Here is an 18,769-nt window from a genome sequence, read left to right on the forward strand (position 1 = left end):
GCCTTATTTAGTTGAAAAATATAGTTTGTTTTTGTCTAACATGACTATTTTATCCCAAACAGTGGCTTCCCACATATCAGAGGTATGGTAGTCTTTAGGACCGATATTCATCCACAACTGTACTCACCCTCATTCTTATCTTTCTTTTACAACATAGCTGAAGAGGAGGAGGAAGAAGAGGGCGGCATGAACAAATTACCACAGTATGACAAAGCAATTACTCCTGGTTGGTCATATTTCATTGTATTTAGAATTTGTAAAACTATCTCAATATCAGAATGACACTCTTCTTCTTTTTATTGCCACAGGATATCAACCTAGAACCTTATCCCTGTTTTCCGCTCCACAGATACAATCTCACCTACAATCTCACATATTGAGTATTGCCAGGATTTTCTTTTGTGATCAGTTCTCACCTTTTTCTCCAGCTACCTTTCACCCAATCTCATTGTTCAAAACTCTTCAACTTCTACACATTACCACCCTACTATCATCTTCTCTCAATGAAGAAGACCTGCACTTGTATATCTCCTTTCATATTATCCCAGGTGCCAGTGAAGTTCATTTGAAGAGGGATCACCATTGTAATGTAGGGACCACTTCAGGAGATTGGAACGCAGATAGCGTCTGCAGTCAGCACTGCAACTAACAGGCTGGATCATGCCATCTGTCACAGGCAGTGCCAAAGAAAACCACCAGCATTCAGCTGCGCCCAGGATAGTAAATTTCTGATTTGCACTAGACGGCCATGAGTTTGAGATGAGTCGATGCTTCTGTCACTCTGCTAAAATTCTGATTGATTTGAATGGGGATTCCCAACTTGAAATATGAGGAAAATGAAACTTGTACAATATCTCATTTTATTTATTTTGTTTCAGTTAATGTCTTAAATGGTTACTTCATGCATATTGTATTTCCTTATTTGCACAAATGTTAATGGATTCATAGAATTTCATAGGGCTATACAACATGGAAACAGGCCCTTCGGCCAACTCATCCATGAAAACCAAAACTAAATTTCTCTGATTATTGGGAAAGTTTAAAAACCGTTAAAAATGCCTCCCAACTTTGACAGGAGGTGAGGCTCCGTGTCTAGTCTTGCTTTCTGTAAGACTTACAAGGCATGTCAGGGTAGGATCTCGGCAGTTAGATGCATGTGGCCAAGATGCCATGAGGCATTACTGCACCCATGGCAAATGCCGCCAAGTGCAACAGTTGGTTTGTTCTGCACTCTGCATCCAGCCTAGATAATTACAACCAGGCGACCTGCCCAGGCCTTGACAACAGGCCAAATCCAGCTTTATTTGAACCAAGGTCTGGGAGATCGGTTTTAGTGAGGTAAATTAGGAGGTAAAACTCAGCACTCAATCAATAACCCACATTTGAGTTCTTTGGTGGTGTCGACTTGATGGACCGAATGGCCTAATTCTGCTTTTAGAACCTATGAACATGCAGCACAAACTTACTATTGCTCTGTAATGTCAGCCCAGTTTTCTGTGGACAAATTTGTGGAGTGGAACTGGAATCCACAGCCTTATGGGTTGGTGCTTTCTGCTCAGTCACAGCCTTTAGAGAAGGTACCTCTGAAGGTCACTTATCACCAATATCATCTAACTCTTGTAACTCTTTACTGTTTTTCTTTTGGGTAACTCACTCTTTTATTTCTAAACCCCTGTTGAGCCACCGCCTGATAATTCAAACCCCATATAATAGCATGTTATAGAAAAAATGTTGTCAAGCTGGAAAATGCCTAGGGTACAGAGAAGATTTACAAGGAAGTTGCCGGGACTAGAGGGTCTGAACAATTGGACGAGATTGAGTAGGCTGGGACAATATTCCTTGGAAGGCAGGTCCACTAGGGGCGCTGCACTGGCAGCAGCCTCTCCCTACAGCCTGTCTGTTATTTCTATCTTTTTTATTATTTTTAGTTAGTCTAAAGTCTTGTGTTGGGGGAAACTTTAACTTTTCTATGTGGGGGAGGGGGGCAGGGGGGGGAAACCGTCTCCCAGTCTCTTCCTGGCGGGGGCGTGACTATTTCTCCGAGTCGCGTCCTCGCCCCCCCACCTCGCGGCCAACCAGCTGGATTGGAGCGGCCTTTCCTGCCGGGGCCCGGGAACCGGACCAGGGCTGCTACAGCGGCGGCGGAGCGCTGGAGTCACCGCGGAGCGGGCGATGCCTACCTGGGTCGCCGTTTGGAGCTCCGGAGCATTGGGCCGTTGCTCCAACATCGTGGAGCTCTGGTGCGGAGAGCTTCCAACGCGGGCGGCGCTGAACAACATCGTGGAGTCCTGGGGCGCCTTGCAGAGGGTCTACAGCAGCAGTCTCCACCCGGCGCAGCCTACGGACTTTAGGAGCCGCCTACTCCGGTAGGAGGGGGCCGACTCTGGTGTCCACGCCGCTGAGGACGTCCCGCAGCCCCGACGTCGGACTTGTATCACCCCGGTGAGCGGTCCTGAACATCGGGCTGCCCGTAGCGGCAACTGCGATGGGCACGGGGAGGCCCTGACCACGGGGAACAATGGAGGAAGAGACTGACTTTGGTGCCTTCCCACACAGTGGGAAACTTTGATTCTGCTGTGTGGGGATGTTTTATGTCAAACCCTATAGTGTGTTGTGTCCTGTTTATTTTTATTGTATGGCTGTATGCGAATTCATTTCGCTGTGCCATCTGGCACATGTGACAATTAAATCTATCTTGAATCTTGAATCTTGGATGAGGGGTGATCTTATTGAGGTGTATAAAATCATGAGAAGAATAGATCGGGGAGATGCACAGAGTCTCTTGCCCAGAGTAGGCAAATTGAGGACAAGATGACAGGTTTAAGGTGAAGGGGAAGGGGAAGATGAAGGGGAAAAGATTTAATAGGAATCTGAGGGGTAACCTTTTCACACTAGAGCCCTTCAACCCAACTTGCCCACACCAGCTAACTTATCGCACCTACACTAGTTCCACCTGCCTGCTTTTGGCTCATACTTCACACAAAGGGTGGTGGGTGTATGGAACAAACTGCCAGAGGATGTAGTTGATGCTGGGACTAGCCCAACATTTAAGAAACAGTTAGTCATGTACATGGATAGGACAGGTTTGGAGGGATATGGACCAAACGCGGGGAGGTGGGACTAGTGTAGCTGGGACATGTGAGTTAGGCCGAAGAGCCTGTTTCCAAACTGTTTCACTCTATGACTCGACAAACTTTTTCTCCACAGAACACGTTTTTGCTTTGGACGTTTCTGATGAATTCCTGAAGCAACGCATCTTGCATCTGCCAGAGAGTGTCGTCGTTGGGACCCATTACACACAAGAAAGGTTCTTGCGTCATCTTGTCCAGTACAGGGAACAGAATACAGAAGATGAGACCCTCCTGAACTATTTTGATGAGATTGAGATTCATCCAACTCATATTGGTAAGATTCATTGATTTGAATGAAATGGCTGCATATAAGAATGACCATGCTCAAATTCGGTATTATATCTGCATGAACCAAACACTATCAATGTCACATTTGTAGGTTAAACCTATCCAACTTTGGGTTTGAGAGAATATTTAAACAGTGTAGCACAGGGTTGTAACAATGGTGCGTGTAGACAACGCTCTTTTCCAGTACTTTATTTAAATGTCGGAAAGCTAGAAAGCATAATGTCAGGTTGAGTCATAGTTTGGTTTGGGAACAGCTCTGCCCAACACTGCAAGCAATTGCAGAGAGTTGTGGATGTAGCTCAGTCCATCACACAGGCGAGACTCATCACCATTGAGTCCAACCACACTTCACCATGCCTTGGGAAAGCAGCTATCTTAATCAAAGACTTGTCCTACCCTGGTCAGTTCTTTTTTTCCCAACGGGCAAAAGATTCAGAAGCTTGAAATCACCAGATTCTGGAACATCTTCTTCCCCTCTGTTATTAGGCTTCTGAATGGTACTTCTATAAGCTGGGCTACTGTCCTATTCACCATTTCCATTGCAGATGGAACTGGTGCATGACAATGCTGAGAACTATGTTCTGCACTCAGTATCTTCCCCGTTATCTATTTTACTTGAGTTTCACTTAGTTGTATTTATGTATAGTATTATCTAATGTGATTGGATAACATGCAAAACAAAGCTTTTCACTGTACCTAGATATAGCATGTCCAAAAACACTTTGGAAGGAGGTGGGGGGTGGAGGGGGGGGGGGGGGGGGGGGGGGTTATAGTCATATAGTGATACGACAATGTGGAAATAGGCCCTTCGGCCCAACTTTCTCACACCACCCAACCCCTGCAACACTAGTCCCACTTGCCTGCTCTTGGTCCATATCCCTCCAAACCTGTCCTATCCATGTACCTGTCTAACTGTTTCTTAAATGATGGGATTGTCTCAGCCTCAGCTACCTCCTCAGGCAGCTTGTTCCATACACCCACCACCCTTTGTGTGTAAATGTTACCCCTCGGATTCCTATTAAATCTTTTCCCCTTCACCTTGAACCGTAGAACTCTGGTCCTCGAATCCCCTGCTCTGGGCAAGAGACTCTGTGCATGTAATTATGTCATGTACAGTAACAGAAGCTAATCAATTAAGCTAACAGAATGTGATTGTTACAGAAAGCTGAACTTATCTCTAGAATGCAAACAGTAGAAGATAGGCTACAGTTATATGAGTCACTTGGAGTGCTGTGAATAGTTCTGAGCACCACAGTTCAAGGAGTTTATACTGGGCCTTGGCAAGCATGCAGTGTCAAGTCAAGTCAAGAGAGTTTATTGTCATGTGTCCTAGATAGGGCAATGAAATTCTTGCATGCTGCAGCACAACAGAATATTGTAGGCATAAATACAGAACAGATCAGTGTGTCTATATACCATAGACCATATATATCCACATAAATAAACAGATAAAATGCAATAGGCTGTTATAGTTCAGAGTTTGTATGATGTTGTGTTTAATAGGCTGATGGCTGTGGGGAAGTAGCTGTTCCTGAACCTGGATGTACCAGATTTCAGGCTCCTGTACCTTCTACCTGATGGCAACGGAGAGATGAGTGTGTGGCCAGGATGGTGTGGGTCTTTGGTGATGTTGGCAGCCTTTTTAAGGCAGCGACTGTGATAGATCCCTTCAATGGTGGGGAGGTCAGAGCCGATGATGGACTGGGCAGTGGTCACAACTTTCTGCATTCTTTCCGCTCCTGGACGTTCAAGTTGCCGAACCAAGCCACGATGCAACCAGTCAGTATGCTCTCTACTGTGCACCTGTAGAAGTTTGAGAGAGTCCTCCTTGACATACCGACTCTCCGTAATGTTCTCAGGAAGTGGAGTCGCTGATGTGCTTTCTTTATAATTGCATCAGTGTTCTGGGACCAGGAAAGATCTTCGGAAATATGCACGCCCAGGAATTTGAAGTTCTTGACCCTTTCCACCATCATCCCATTGATATAAACGGAATGTGGGTCCATATCCTACCCCTTCCAAAGCCCACAATCAGTTCCTTGGTTTTGCTGGCTACACCAGTCCCACCTGCCCCCGCTTGGTCCATATCCCTCCAAACCTGTCCTATCCATGTACATGTCTAACTGTTTCTTAAACGAATGGATAGTCCAAGCCTCAACTATCTCCTCAGGCAGCTTGATCCATACACCCACCATCCTTTGTGTGTAAATGTTACCCCTCGGATTCCTATTAAATCTTTTCACCTTCCCCTTGAACCGATGTCCTCTGGTCCTAGAATCCCCTGCTCTGGGCTAGAGACTCTGTGCAAGCAATTATTACAATGTCATGTACAGTAACAGAAGCTAATCAATTAAGCTAACAGAATGTGATTGTTACAGAAAGCTGAACTTATCTCTAGAATGCAAACAGGTGAAGATAGGCTACAGTTATAAAAGTCACTTGGAGTGCTGCAAATAGCTCTGAGCACCACAGTTCAAGGCATGTATATTGGGCCTTGGCTAGCATGCAGTGTGTATTTAGCAGGACAAATTCTGATCTCCATGGTTTAAGATTATGAAGAACAAAGACATGAGATAGTGGGATAGTCTCTGCCTCAACTACCTCCTCTGGCAGCTTGTTCCATACACCCACCACTCTTTATGTGAAAAAGTTACCCCTCAGATTCCTATTAATTCTTTTCCCCTTCACCTTAACCTTATGTCCTCTGGTCCTCGATTCCCCTACTCTGGGCAAGAGACTCTGTGCATCTACCCGATCTATTACTCTCATGATCTATAAGATTCCAAGGTTCCTCTCCATTGTCACTAATTTCATCAGGCACTATGGCAAATGTCTGAATCTGAACAGACCTGGGATTCTTGGTATCATATTTGACCAGGCTAACTTTCAAAGCCTTTTGTAAGATCACTCATTTCTAACTTGGTAACTTCACATCTTTCTAAAGCATTATAATGTGGGGCGACAGTTGAGTTGTCTACCATTCTTTCAAGACTGAAATGAGTTTGAACGTAAATCTCACAATTCAACCCGTTGCTTTCAGATGTTTCACATGGCAATGATGCTAAAAACATGCCGGTGGTCCGACAGATTATTCAAGTAGTGGGCAAGGCCAAGAACTATGGACCCACAGCTGAAGAACAGAAAGAGCTGCAGCGCAAGGAAGCAGACGAGCGTCTAGTCAGAGAAACTGCGGAACGCGTTGAGCAGGAGCGCAGAGAGGCAGAAGAGACTGCCGAAAAATTAGCACGGTGGGAAGAGTGGGTAAGTGAGGGAAGATGGAATTTTCTGCCTTGTGGGATAGGTTCATCATCCTCATGGATATTTGGTCATCTTCATGGCTATTTGGTCATCTTTAAGTTACCTGAAGCTTCACATCAGCTGATCCCTATTGAATGACAATTGTAACTGACCAAGATCATAAGACATGGGAGCAGAATTAGACCATTTTGTTCCACAGACGACACCACAAACTCTAGACCTGAGATAGTTGAACCTGATTGAGAAATGTAACAAGTCCATGTTTTAATATTCTTCTTTTGCCACTGACTCTAACAACCTTAATATGTTCATGATTAACCATCTAATCTTGTTTTTAAAAATTCTAATATTTCTCATTTCTAATATTTTTCTTATCTGACCATAAATATAAAGTGATTGATGTGGAACAGAACATCTTGGCATGTCACCACTTGTCTGTATTTTTTACGTCTAATTACACCCAAGTATTACTTCTGCTGAGCTCTTTAAAACCGGCAAAGTGGCAATTATCTTCTTTCTTTCTATTTTCCTCCTTATTAACAGAATCCATTTATTTAATAACTTTAATAAATCAGTAACCTCCAAATTATCAGCTAATTACATAAACAAAATTTACTGATGTCTTCCTTGAAGATTTTATCTTGAAGAGCTCAGTTCAGCTTTTCTTATTTGAAATCTTTATTTCATTTCTCCAACATTCTTCACATAGAAACATAGAAACATAGAAAATAGGTGCAGGAGTAGGCCATTCGGCCCTTCGAGCCTGCACCGCCATTCGATATGATCATGGCTGATCATCCAACTCAGTATCCCATCCCTGCCTTCTCTCCATACCCCCTGATCCCTTTAGCCACAAGGGCCACATCTAACTCCCTCTTAAATATAGCCAATGAACTAGCCTCAACTACCTTCTGTGGCAGAGAATTCCACAGATTCACCACTCTCTGTGTAAAAAATGATTTTCTCATCTCGGTCCTAAAAGATTTCCCTCTTATCCTTAAACTGTGACCCCTAGTTCTGGACTTCCCCAACATCGGGAACAATCTTCCTGCATCTAGCCTGTCCAACCCCTTAAGAATTTTGTAAGTTTCTATAAGATCCCCCCTCAACCTTCTGAATTCCAGCGTGTACAAGCCAAGTCTATCCAGTCTTTCTTCATATGAAAGTCCTGCCATCCCAGGAATCAGTCTGGCGAACCTTCTCTGTACTCTCTCTATGGCAAGAATGTCTTTCCTCAGATTAGGAGACCAAAACTGTACGCAGTTCACACAATAATTTTCCAAGATACAATATCTATATCAGACTTTAGATTTTAGACTTTAGAGATACAGTGTGGAAATAGCCCCTTCGGCCCACCGAGTCCGTGCCGACCAGCGATCACCCCGCACACTAACGCTATCCTACACACTAGGGACAATTTACAATTTACAGAAGCCAATTAATCTACAAAACTCGGTGGGACTGAAGGCCTATTTCCAGGCTGTATCTCTAAACTAAAAACTAATCAGGTGGATTTTTATAATATCCCACTCATTCATGATCTCCATAACGCAGTCTAGTATTTAATTACTTAAATTGAAATTGACCATCTGTTATGGTTGATTCAAACTCATCTTTCTAGATCCAAGCCTTAAAATATTAGTCTTGATACTTAACCAATGTGGGATCAAAGTCTTTTGTGCCGGTTGAAACATTAATACCTATGGTTTTCTTTTAATGCAGAACAAGCGCCTGGAAGAGGTAAAGAAACAAGAGCAGGAGTTTCTTGAAGCACATTCCATCCCACTGCGAAATTATCTGATGCAACATGTCATGCCTACACTGACCCAGGGCCTAATTGAATGCTGCAAAGTCAGACCTGATGATCCAGTGGACTTTCTGGTAAGGACTTTCCACCCTCTTTGCCCAATAATCAATCAAAAGAATAAATCTATTTAATAGATGATTTCATGCAATCAGTACAACAGCACAGATCCAGATAATTCTGAGAGGAGATTAGTTTATTTTGGCAGATAGATACAAAATGAAGAAGGGTCTCGACCTGAAACGTCACCCATTCCTTCCCTCCAGAGATGCTGCCTGCCCCGCTGAGTTACTCCAGCATATTGGAGTATTTAAACCAGCAGCTGCAGTTCTTTCCTACAGTTTAATTTGGAATCATGTTTAAGCCCAAGATTTTGTGCTGTAGTTTAGTTTAGTTCCGCGATACATTGCGGAAACATGCTTTTCGGCCCACCGAGTCCGTGAAGATCAGTGATGACCCCGTACACCAGCACAATTAACATGCAAACCCGTGGACGTGTGGGATGAAACCGGAGCACCCGGAGAAAGGCCACACAGTCACGGGGAGATTGTACAAACATCGTACAGTCAGCGCCTGTAGTCAGGATCGAACCGGGGTCTCTGGCGCTTGCAAGGCAGCAACTCTACCGTTGTGCCACTCCTACTGAAGACTGAAGAGTCTGAAGAAGAAACCCGACCTGAAAAATCATGTGTCCACCCCCTCCACAGATGCTGCTTGACTCGCTGAGTTCCTCCAGCATTCTGTGTCTTGCTGCAGTTTCTCTTCTCCTTCCCTGATAACCCCCAACCACCCCCACCCCCACTCCACTAAGTTCAGACTGTGCCACCAATTCAAAACCTTCGTTTTTTTCCTGCCTGAGCAAACACACAGTTTGTTGACGTACTGAGATATAACTCTCGCCTCCCTCACAGGGCTTAGTTTTCAGTGTTCCCTAATGGTTAGATGATTTTAAAACCGCATTGCCATCTTCAATTGCACTACCTCAAAATACTTAATGGACCCATCCAGAATGGACAAACCATAGTAACTTGCACTGTATTTGAATACTTCTTGAAGGCTGAGTACCTGTTCAAGAACAATCCACAAGTTGAATGAAGAAGAAGGACAAGTCTCTACATCAAATTAACATGAAGATGATCTCCAGTGGAAGACAACTGAGTATAACTGACTTATTAATTGTGTATCAGCAAAAATAAATGAATAAATATTGCTTGTATTAAATCCTATTAATCCATTAATGTAAAGAGAACCCATTTATCTGCACCTTTACAGTACAATGTTTGCATACGATTTTGTTTAGAAATATATGACTAAAAAGTCCGCCATTTGTCATTTAGACTATGACATACGAAACTTATTAGGGCTGAAAAACAGTGACATTAATAGGTGTCTTTTTTTTAATTAAAAAATAAATGCAATTTCTACAAGAAAACCCCAGGTTGGAGTAAAAACACATTTCAGAACAAAATGTTCAAATAACTGTTTAAAAAGTATGTGAGTGTCATTGGTTGAGATCACTTCACCATCTCTTACGTTGAACTTTATTTTGCTGTATGACTGAGATATCTGAAGGATTACTGTGTCAGGACTGAGAAGGCCCACACAAGGAAATTAGATGGACGTGCCGCATCAAACCACGAAGCTAATGAATTTAATTTGAGTAATATTAATTTAAGGATTCGTTTTTTTTTTAGAGGTGATTATTGGGGTTAACCCTGAAACTATTGTTAATTCTAGTACAATCGTTACTAACCTACATATGGAATTATATATAACGGCTATGTAACAAATATGGGCACTTTAAAGGTGATAATCTTCCATTTCTTTTTTCAGTTTGAAATTAATAAATTTGCTTTATTTATATCTTCATATCTTGACTTTACTTTTGAATGCAACATTTCATAAGTTCTAAGAGCAGGATTAGGCCATTCGGCCCATCAAGTCTAAAGGGCCTGTTCCACTTGGCCGTCATTTACGCGACAGGCCTGTAGTGACTGACGCGCGACTGTAGCACGCGTCATCACGTGTCATCACGCGTCTTCATGCGTCTTCATGCGTCAGCACAGCCGTCTGGAGCGCGTGACGTCATTTGAATACCCAGTTTATGATATTTACCCAGTTTATGATATTTATGGTGATTTTCTAAAATGTTCCCGTTTCTTGAGTGGTGCTAGCAATAGGAAAACTGCAGATGTAATGCCCCTATTCAAAAAAAGAGGTGAATGAAAAGTAGCAAGCTGCAGACCAAATTAATCTGTAGGAAGGAACTGCAGATGCTGGTTTAGATTGAAGATAGACACAAAATGCAGGAGTAACTCGGCGGGACAGGCAGCATCTCTGGAAAGAAGGAATGGATGATGTTTCGGGTCGAGATTCTTCTTCAGTGTGAAGAAGGGTGTTGACCCGAAACGTCACCCATTACTTCTCTCCAGAGATGCTGCCGGTCCCGCTGAGTTACTCCAGCAATTTGTACCACTTATCTGGTTTGCTCTTCCATTTCTATATTGGTATGTATTGGTATGTATTGGTATGTAACCTTTCTGGAATTTGTGTGCAAGGATTTCCAGCTCAATCTGAATACAAACATCTGCCAAATTTCTCATTCCTCATGTGAATTGCCTGTTGCCAAAGATTGCCAACATTCCCATTGTTCTGAAAATGCTAAATAATTATCCACAATATACTCTTAAATCGCGCGCGCTTATATCAATGACACGTAAAAGGCGAGCCGACTGCGTATGGGCGCGCGTGGTGGCGCATGGTTACGCACAGTGACGTAATCACGTGTCACCACGCACCGCACGTACGAGGTCAGGATGTCAGCGTGCGACCGCAGTACGTCCGCGTGTGTAAGCGATACGCCACGCCGATGGCGCGCGAAGATTTTGTGCAGCACGAAATCCTGGAGCACCGTGCGATACCGTGCACAACTCCATGCCTCTCCATGTGCCCGTCCCGCGCTACCCACACGCTACCCGTGCGTTACAACGCGACGACCACATTTTTGGAGGTCGTGTAAATGGCGTGCAAATGACAGCCAAGTGGGACAGGCCCTTAAGCCACCATTCAATCATAGCTGATCTATTTTGTGCTCTTAACCCCATTCTCCTGCCTTCTCCCTGACACAGTTTCTTCAGTTTCTTGTCATTCCCCCTGATGGCCTTCTGTAGATATGACCTGGTACCGAGCTCTTGTCTTATAGTCACTGGGCAACTTACGATGGTAGCTTGAGCAATTCTTCCTCCCTTTACATCTCTGCTTCCACACAGGGAAGTGCCTGCGTTTTCATGGCACTTTTCCCTGATGAGAATGCTTAAATTAATAAGTACAAGAGCGTGTCTCATTATTAGTTCATAATGTGACATGATTTTCTTTTCCAATTATCACATGTGTAAAAAAAAAATAATTAAAGCACAATGTGAACTTGCGGAACAGCACATGGTTTTCTCACTTGGCATGTTACAGCTCTTGTGTCTCACAAAATTAAAAATGTCAGATAACCAGCCTTTTCTGAATGTGAATTAACTGGACCTTTCTAATGTAAGGTGATCAATTTGCCATGATGATTCCGTTTTATTCTCTCCACTTATTTCGACATGACAATTATCATAAATGTCCAGACTGCTGCTCTATGTATCCATAGTTCCAGCATGGTTCCTGTATTACACCTTTTTGTGTCCATAAGATCACAGGACCATAAGAACTACAAGCAGTAGAACATTCAACACTTGAGGCTGTTCTGCCATTCAACAGGATCAGGCAGCATCTCAGGAGATCACGGATAGACACCATATACTAATGAGACTCTGCCTGACCCGCTGAACTACTCCAGCACTGTGTCTTCTTCAGCAAAAGTGTGATTTGAGGAGGCAATACGTAAATGGAGAGAACACAACTTGTCTGGTGTGTGAGCTCTCCGTGTTGTATCTCTAAACTAAACTAAACACATTGTACATGTGTTGATAACACTTTATTCAACTGTATCCTTAAATGTATGCACCAGCTTAAGACAAGAATTTCAGCTCTAAAATATGTATACAATAAATATGATTAAACAAAGTTATTGGAAAGGGCATATATTGCTACACAATATACAAAAAATCCACCCTTTTTAAACTTCCTTGTGTCAAGATAATATAGTGATCAGCTGAACAGTGATTTGTTACAATCACAATCCACTGAAATACCTGAGGTTAAACATTAAAGACCAAGTGAATGTCGCTGGAGATCATTTCCAGCAAACAGTTTCTGCCTTTGTAAACGTTTACCAAGCCAACAGAAATTTCTGTAGAATAAATTATGTTTTGCACATCAGCCATTCCCAGGTAGAGAATAGTTTGTTTCTCATATTTCAGTAAGACGAGAAAGGTAGTTCAGCTAAATGTATTTATTTATCAAAAAATGTGCTATGCTCATGTGGTTACTTGTTTGTTAAATCATTCTGCCTCCCAACACATCACGTTGAAGTCCATTATACCATGTATTGAGCACATTCAGTACAGAATGACAGCTGTAATCAGTACAGAATCGTCCCTTGCTAAAGTGCCAGGATTCAGATTAGCTCCCAAGGTCTTGTCCTTGGTGATGTTTAATTAGCCTTATGTACTGAACTGGATGTAGATATCTGGGTGGAAGCAGAGGGGTCAAATCAACTGCAAATTATTTGTTTTAACTCGCTGTGGAGCACATATCTTAGGACATTGCCCATTCTTTCAAATTAAAGTCAAATCAGCCCAGAGGTTGGATGAAGTCTCCTAATTACTAACAACGTTACTGATTGTTTGGTAAAAGTGATTTAAAAAAAGTTGCATTTTCTTCCATTCATGGAGTCAACACGGTCCACAATTCAGTCTTGTGCAGAGACTTGGGACATCATGCTGCAGTTGCACAAATGGTTGGTTAGGCCGCACTTGGAGTATTGGTCAATAAGCTATACGAAGTCTCCCTGCTCGACAACAGAGACACCTACGTGAGAATGCTGTTCATCGACTTTAGCTCAGCATTTAACACCACCATCCCCTCCCAGTCTGTTAGGTTAGACAACCACACCTCTTCAACCCTCACCCTGAACACCGGCGTTCCACAGGGCTGTGTGCTGAGCCCCCTCCTCTACTCCCTCTTCGCCTACGACTGCACACCTGTACATGATACTAACACCATCATCAAGTATGCAGATGATACAACGGTGATTGGCCTCATCAGCGACAACGATGAGTCGGCCTATAGGGAGGAGATTCAGCACCTAGCAGCATGGTGCGCTGACAACAACCTGGCCCCTAACACCAAGAAGACCAAGGAGCTAATTGTGGACTCCTTGCAGTGGGTGGTGAAAACTGCCCAACCCATCACCGGTTCCACACTCCCCTCCATTGAATCTGTCCAGAGCAAGCGATGTCTGCGAAGGGCGCGCAGCATCGTCAAGGACTGCTCTCACCCCAGCCACAGTCTGTTTACCCTCCTCCCATCTGGGAGATGCTACAGATCTCTCTGTTGCCAGACCAGCAGGTTCAGGAATAGCTTCTTCCATGCAGCTGTTACCCTACTTAACTCTGCACCTTGGTGATTGCCAGTCATCCCCCCCCCCCCCCCCCCCCCCCCCCCCCTTCGGACACTCCTTCCCCCAGTGACTGATCTCCCCCCCACGTAAATTGCACTACTGCTACTGTATATACGTATATATATTTCACTGTTCCATTATTCTGTGTTCGCACTTCTGGGTGAGATGCTAACTGCATTTTGTTGTCTCTGTACTTGTACACTGCACAATGACAATAACGTTTTGAATCTGAATCTGAATCTGAATGGCTAAGGCAGAGGGAATGCAGAAAGGCTTCACGGGAATGTTGCCCGGACTGGAGAGATGGAATTGAAAGGAGCAATTGGATAGGCTGGCATTGTTTTCCCTGGAGTATAGGAGGCTTAGGGATGACATTATAAATGTTTATAAAATGATGAGGGTCATAGATAGGATAGCTAGTAACAGTCCCTTTCCCATAGTTTTGTGTGAGAGGCGAAAGATGTAAAGGGGATCTGAGGGACTTTTTTTTCACACAGAGGGTGGTGGGCATATGGAATGAGCTGCCAGAGAAGGTGGTAGAGTAGGTTTAAAAATCATTTGGAGAAGGACAAGGATAGGAAAGGTGTAGAGAGATATTGATCAAATGCTTCTTGGTAGGCAAGGACTAGTTATACCTGAGGGCTTGATTCTGTGCTAAACAACAACACTTTCTCTGGATACAAGGTAACATGGAGAAATGTCTTCACTTCTTGATCGCACAGAATTTTGTCCCACAAAATACAGGGGAAGTTCAAGTTACTAAATAGAAACATAGAAAATAAGTGCAGGAGGAGGCCATTCGGCACCGCCATTCATTGCGATCATGGCTGATCGTCCCCAATCAATAACCCGTGCCTGCCTTCTCCCTATGTTCCTTGACCTATCCCTTGGCATATCCCTTGAATATATTTAAGGAGGCAGATAGATATCTAGATACAAAAGGTGTTAAGAGGTATGAAAAGAAGGAACGTGATACTGAGGTAAAAGATCAACCATGTTCTTATTTTCTCTGTTTTAAACAGCCTGAAATGCGGGTTTTATGTATTATTATGTATTATTCATTCATCTGAAGATTGAAGCTAGAGTTGTAGGGAATGGCAGATAGTGTGCAAGCTGGTCCTGGATGATCATAGAATCCTAGCGTCCTGCAGCAGAAAAACAGGCCCTTTGGGTCACCGCATTTGAAGGTCTTGAAGGGCACAAGATGGTGCTGGAAACGCGGTGACTCTTTACGTACTGCTTTGTAGGTAAATTATTCTTACACTACAAACGACACAGTGGTGCAGCTGGTAAAGCTGCAACCCCACAGCTCCATGTTCGATCCTGACGTTGGATGCAGTCTATGTAGAGTTTAAACATTTTCCCTCTGACTGCATGGGTTAATTGGCCCCAAACATTGCCCCCAATGTGCAAGGAGTGGATGAGAAAGTGGTGTGAATGGATGATCAGTGGTCATCGTGAACTTGGTGGGCCTTTATCCCTAAAGTCTATACATTTATGATTGTGCATTAGTATGATTTACGATACGATACAATAAATCTTTATTCATCGCCAGAGGGGAATTAGTCTGCCAACAATCACAACACACAAGGTACACAAAAACTTGAAATTAAAAGTGAGAGAAAAAAAAAGGGAAGCGACTGTGTGCACAGCGCCCTAACCGGAACAAACAAACAAACACAGACTTATCTCCTGTGCAGAGGATTCTAAAACAAAAGTGCCCCCCTCCCTCCCCCACACCAGGTCCCCTTTGTTCTCCCCCCCATCTCTCACGGCGGTCCCCCCACGCCGGGTCCTCCATTGTTATTCACGGTGGTCCCCTCAAGCCGGGTCGCCATTGTTCTTCACTACAGGCCCCCCACGCTGGGTCCCCGCCTCTCCCCCACCCCCCCACGCTCCACCGCCACCAAGGTCCCCGTTGCTGCCGAGGCTCCCGCAGCCGTTGAGGTTCCCGTTGCTGTCGAGGCTCAAGCTGCCGCCGAATCTCCTATCGCCGCTGCCCCTGAGGCTCCTTCGGCCTCATGTGGATGGGACAGACATGGTTACGTTGGAAAGTGTGCAGAGAAGATTTACAAGGATTTTGCCAAGACTCAATCTGAGCTATAGGGAGAGGTTGGGTAGGCTGGGACTCTATTCCCTGGAGTGTAAGAGGAAGAGGGGTGATCTTATAGAGGTGTATAAAATCATGAGAGGAATAGATCGGGTGGACGCACAAGTCTCTTGCCCACAGTGGGGGACTCGAGAACCAGAGGGCACAGGTTTAAGGTGAGAGGAGAAAGATTTTATAGGAATCTGAGGGGTAACTTTTTCACACATAGGGTGGTGGGTGTATGGAAAGGGTTGCCAAGGGATGTCGTTGAGGCAGGTACTATCAGAACATTAAGAAACATTTTGACAGGTCCATGGGTAGGACTGGTTTGGAGAGATATGTGCAAAACGCAGGCAAGTGGGGCTAGTGTAGACGGGACATGTTGGTCGGTGTGGGTAGGTTGAGCCGAAGGGCTTGTTTCCACAGTCTCAAGAGAGTTAGATTTACCTCTTAGAGCTGAGGAAATCAAGGGATGCGGGGAAAAAACTGGAATGGGGAGGGGGGTACTGATTTTGGATGATCAGCCATGGCAAAAACAGGAAAGCAGACTATTATCTAAATGGTGGCCGATTGGGAAAGGGGGAGATGCAGCGAGACCTGGGTGTCATGGTACACCAGTCATTGAAGGTAGGCATGCAGGTGCAGCAGGCAGTAAAGAAAGCGAATGGTATGTTAGCTTTCATTGCAAAAGGATTTGAGTATAGGAGCAGAGAGGTTCTACTGCAGTTGTACAGGGTCTTGGTGAGACCACACCTGGAGTATTGCGTACAGTTTTGGTCTCCAAATCTGAGGAAGGACATTATTGCCATAGAGAGGGAGTGCAGAGACGGTTCACCAGACTGATTCCTGGGATGTCAGGACTGTCTTATGAAGAAAGACTGGATAGACTTGGTTTATACTCTCTAGAATTTAGAAGATTGAGAGGGGATCTTATAGAAACTTACAAAATTCTTAAGGGATTGGACAGGCTAGATGCAGGAAGATTGTTCCCGATGTTGGGGAAGTCCAGGACAAGGGGTCACAGCTTAAGGATAAAGGGGAAATCCTTTAAAACCGAGATGAGAAGAACTTTTTTTCACGCAGAGAGTGGTGAATCTCTGGGAACTCTCTGCCACAGAGGGTAGTTGAGGCCAGTTCATTGGCTATATTTAAGAGGGAGTTAGATGTGGCCCTTGTGGCTAAGGGGATCAGGGGGTATGGAGAGAAGGCAGGTACGGGATACTGAGTTGGATGATCAGCCATGATCATATTGAATGGCGGTGCAGGCTCGAAGGGCCGAATGGCCTCCTCAGATTCAGATTCAATTTAATATGTTTCTATCATGTTGAATGGTGGTGCTGGCTTGAAGGGCTGAATGGCCTACTCCTGCACCTATTGTCTATGTTTCCATGGGACAATAGAGTGTCAATAGACCATCGAGCATGCGCGGTGGGATCTTTGGGTAGATGTGCTGACTCATCACTTTCGTGCACGTCCGGGGGTGAGGTGAGGCGAGGTGACGTGATGACGCCGGTGCGTGCTCACGTCACCACGTCACGTCACGTCACGTCGAGCCGGCTGGCGCTGCCCGCCGGCCGCGGGGTTGTTGTTTTCGTCCGGCGGCCGCCGCCATGTTGGGACCGTCCGCTTTGTTATAAAGAAGGAGATAGAAGGAGAAAAAACACGCTACGGAAGCGAGCTGAAGGGCGGCGAAGTAAACGGAGGACCCTTGGAACAAAACACGCCCGTTGGGGGCGATTTTTATTCCCCCTCTGGTTGTCGTTTGAAGCTGAGGGTGGGAAAGGAAAGCGGTTTCGGGCGCAAGATGAGAGTGAAGCGGGGAGACCGTTAGGGGGACGGGGCACTGGATTGGAGCCATGCCATAGTAAGTAGGGCTGGAGGGAGGGAGGGCCTGGGCAATATCGGCACCACGCCGGCTGCCTGTCGCCACACACAGGCTCCAGCCGCCCACCGCGGCCTCCAGCCCCGGCCTTCACGTTATCTCTTCACAGTGACTGCAGTTTACATGCGGTCGTTGTGTGAGGGGATAAGTGTTGTGGTAACCGAGCTGCGAGAGCGATATCTTGATTGCAGTGTCCTCGGGGCCTTCCTCCTGTGGCGGCCTCCGCTTTACTGCTCTCTCCACAAGGTGTTTTGAATGACTGGGGCCCTCTGCTTGTGAACGGTCCTCGCACGCCATGTATGTGTGTGTGCGCTTTTAAATGACTAGGGCGCTCTGCTTGTGAAGGGACTTCACATGCCATGTATTTTTATAGGTGTGTGTTTTTAAATGACTGTAACGCTCTGCTTTTGATGGGTGCTCACATGCCATGTCTTCTTATTTGTGTGATCTTTTAAATGATTGGAGGGGCTCGGCTTGCGGAGGGTCCTCACCTCCTATGTATGGTTATGTACGTGTGAATTTCTCATCGTACCAACTCCTGCTACACTTGGAAACGTTGTCCAAAAACGATACCTGTTTGAAAAAAAGCCAAACTGTTGCAGATGTGCTCCTTTTTAGTACCCCCACCCCCACTCAAATCAAACCAAGTGTGAGGAATGTTGACTTTGCCAGTGTTCCCAATGTTGTAAAGATGACCTTGGTAAGCAATTTCTATTGAAACCTTTTATAAAGCATACCTATTGGTGTTGCAGTCAGAACT

At 44.7% G+C, this 18,769-nt stretch overlaps 2 protein-coding genes across 5 annotated transcripts in view; both read left to right on the plus strand.

Moving 5' to 3' along the window:
• Positions 1–12,458, plus strand: part of ak7b (adenylate kinase 7b) — a 41,124-nt gene extending 28,666 nt beyond the window's left edge. Inside the window, exons 14-18 of one of the 2 annotated variants that reach the window (XM_055640173.1) lie at positions 158–226; positions 3,208–3,405; positions 6,460–6,680; positions 8,400–8,558; positions 9,538–12,458. In XM_055640173.1, coding sequence (XP_055496148.1) covers positions 158–226; positions 3,208–3,405; positions 6,460–6,680; positions 8,400–8,558; positions 9,538–9,576 — 686 coding nt within the window. In that variant the 3' untranslated portion in view covers positions 9,577–12,458. Of the gene's footprint in view, positions 1–157; positions 227–3,207; positions 3,406–6,459; positions 6,681–8,399; positions 8,616–9,537 lie in introns of those variants that run through there. The other variant, XM_055640172.1, reaches the window with a different exon arrangement.
• Positions 12,459–17,671: 5,213 nt separating this feature from the next.
• Positions 17,672–18,769, plus strand: part of LOC129700025 (poly(A) polymerase type 3-like) — a 58,861-nt gene continuing 57,763 nt past the window's right edge. For 2 of the 3 annotated variants that reach the window (XM_055640174.1, XM_055640175.1), the window contains exon 1: positions 17,672–17,991. In XM_055640174.1, the coding sequence (XP_055496149.1) occupies positions 17,984–17,991 (8 nt within the window). In that variant the 5' untranslated portion in view covers positions 17,672–17,983. The remainder of the gene's footprint in view (positions 17,992–18,769) is intronic. The other variant, XM_055640176.1, reaches the window with a different exon arrangement.

This window comes from Leucoraja erinacea, chromosome 9 (genome assembly GCF_028641065.1).
Source record: "Leucoraja erinacea ecotype New England chromosome 9, Leri_hhj_1, whole genome shotgun sequence".
In the NCBI taxonomy this organism is placed as follows: domain Eukaryota; kingdom Metazoa; phylum Chordata; class Chondrichthyes; order Rajiformes; family Rajidae; genus Leucoraja; species Leucoraja erinaceus.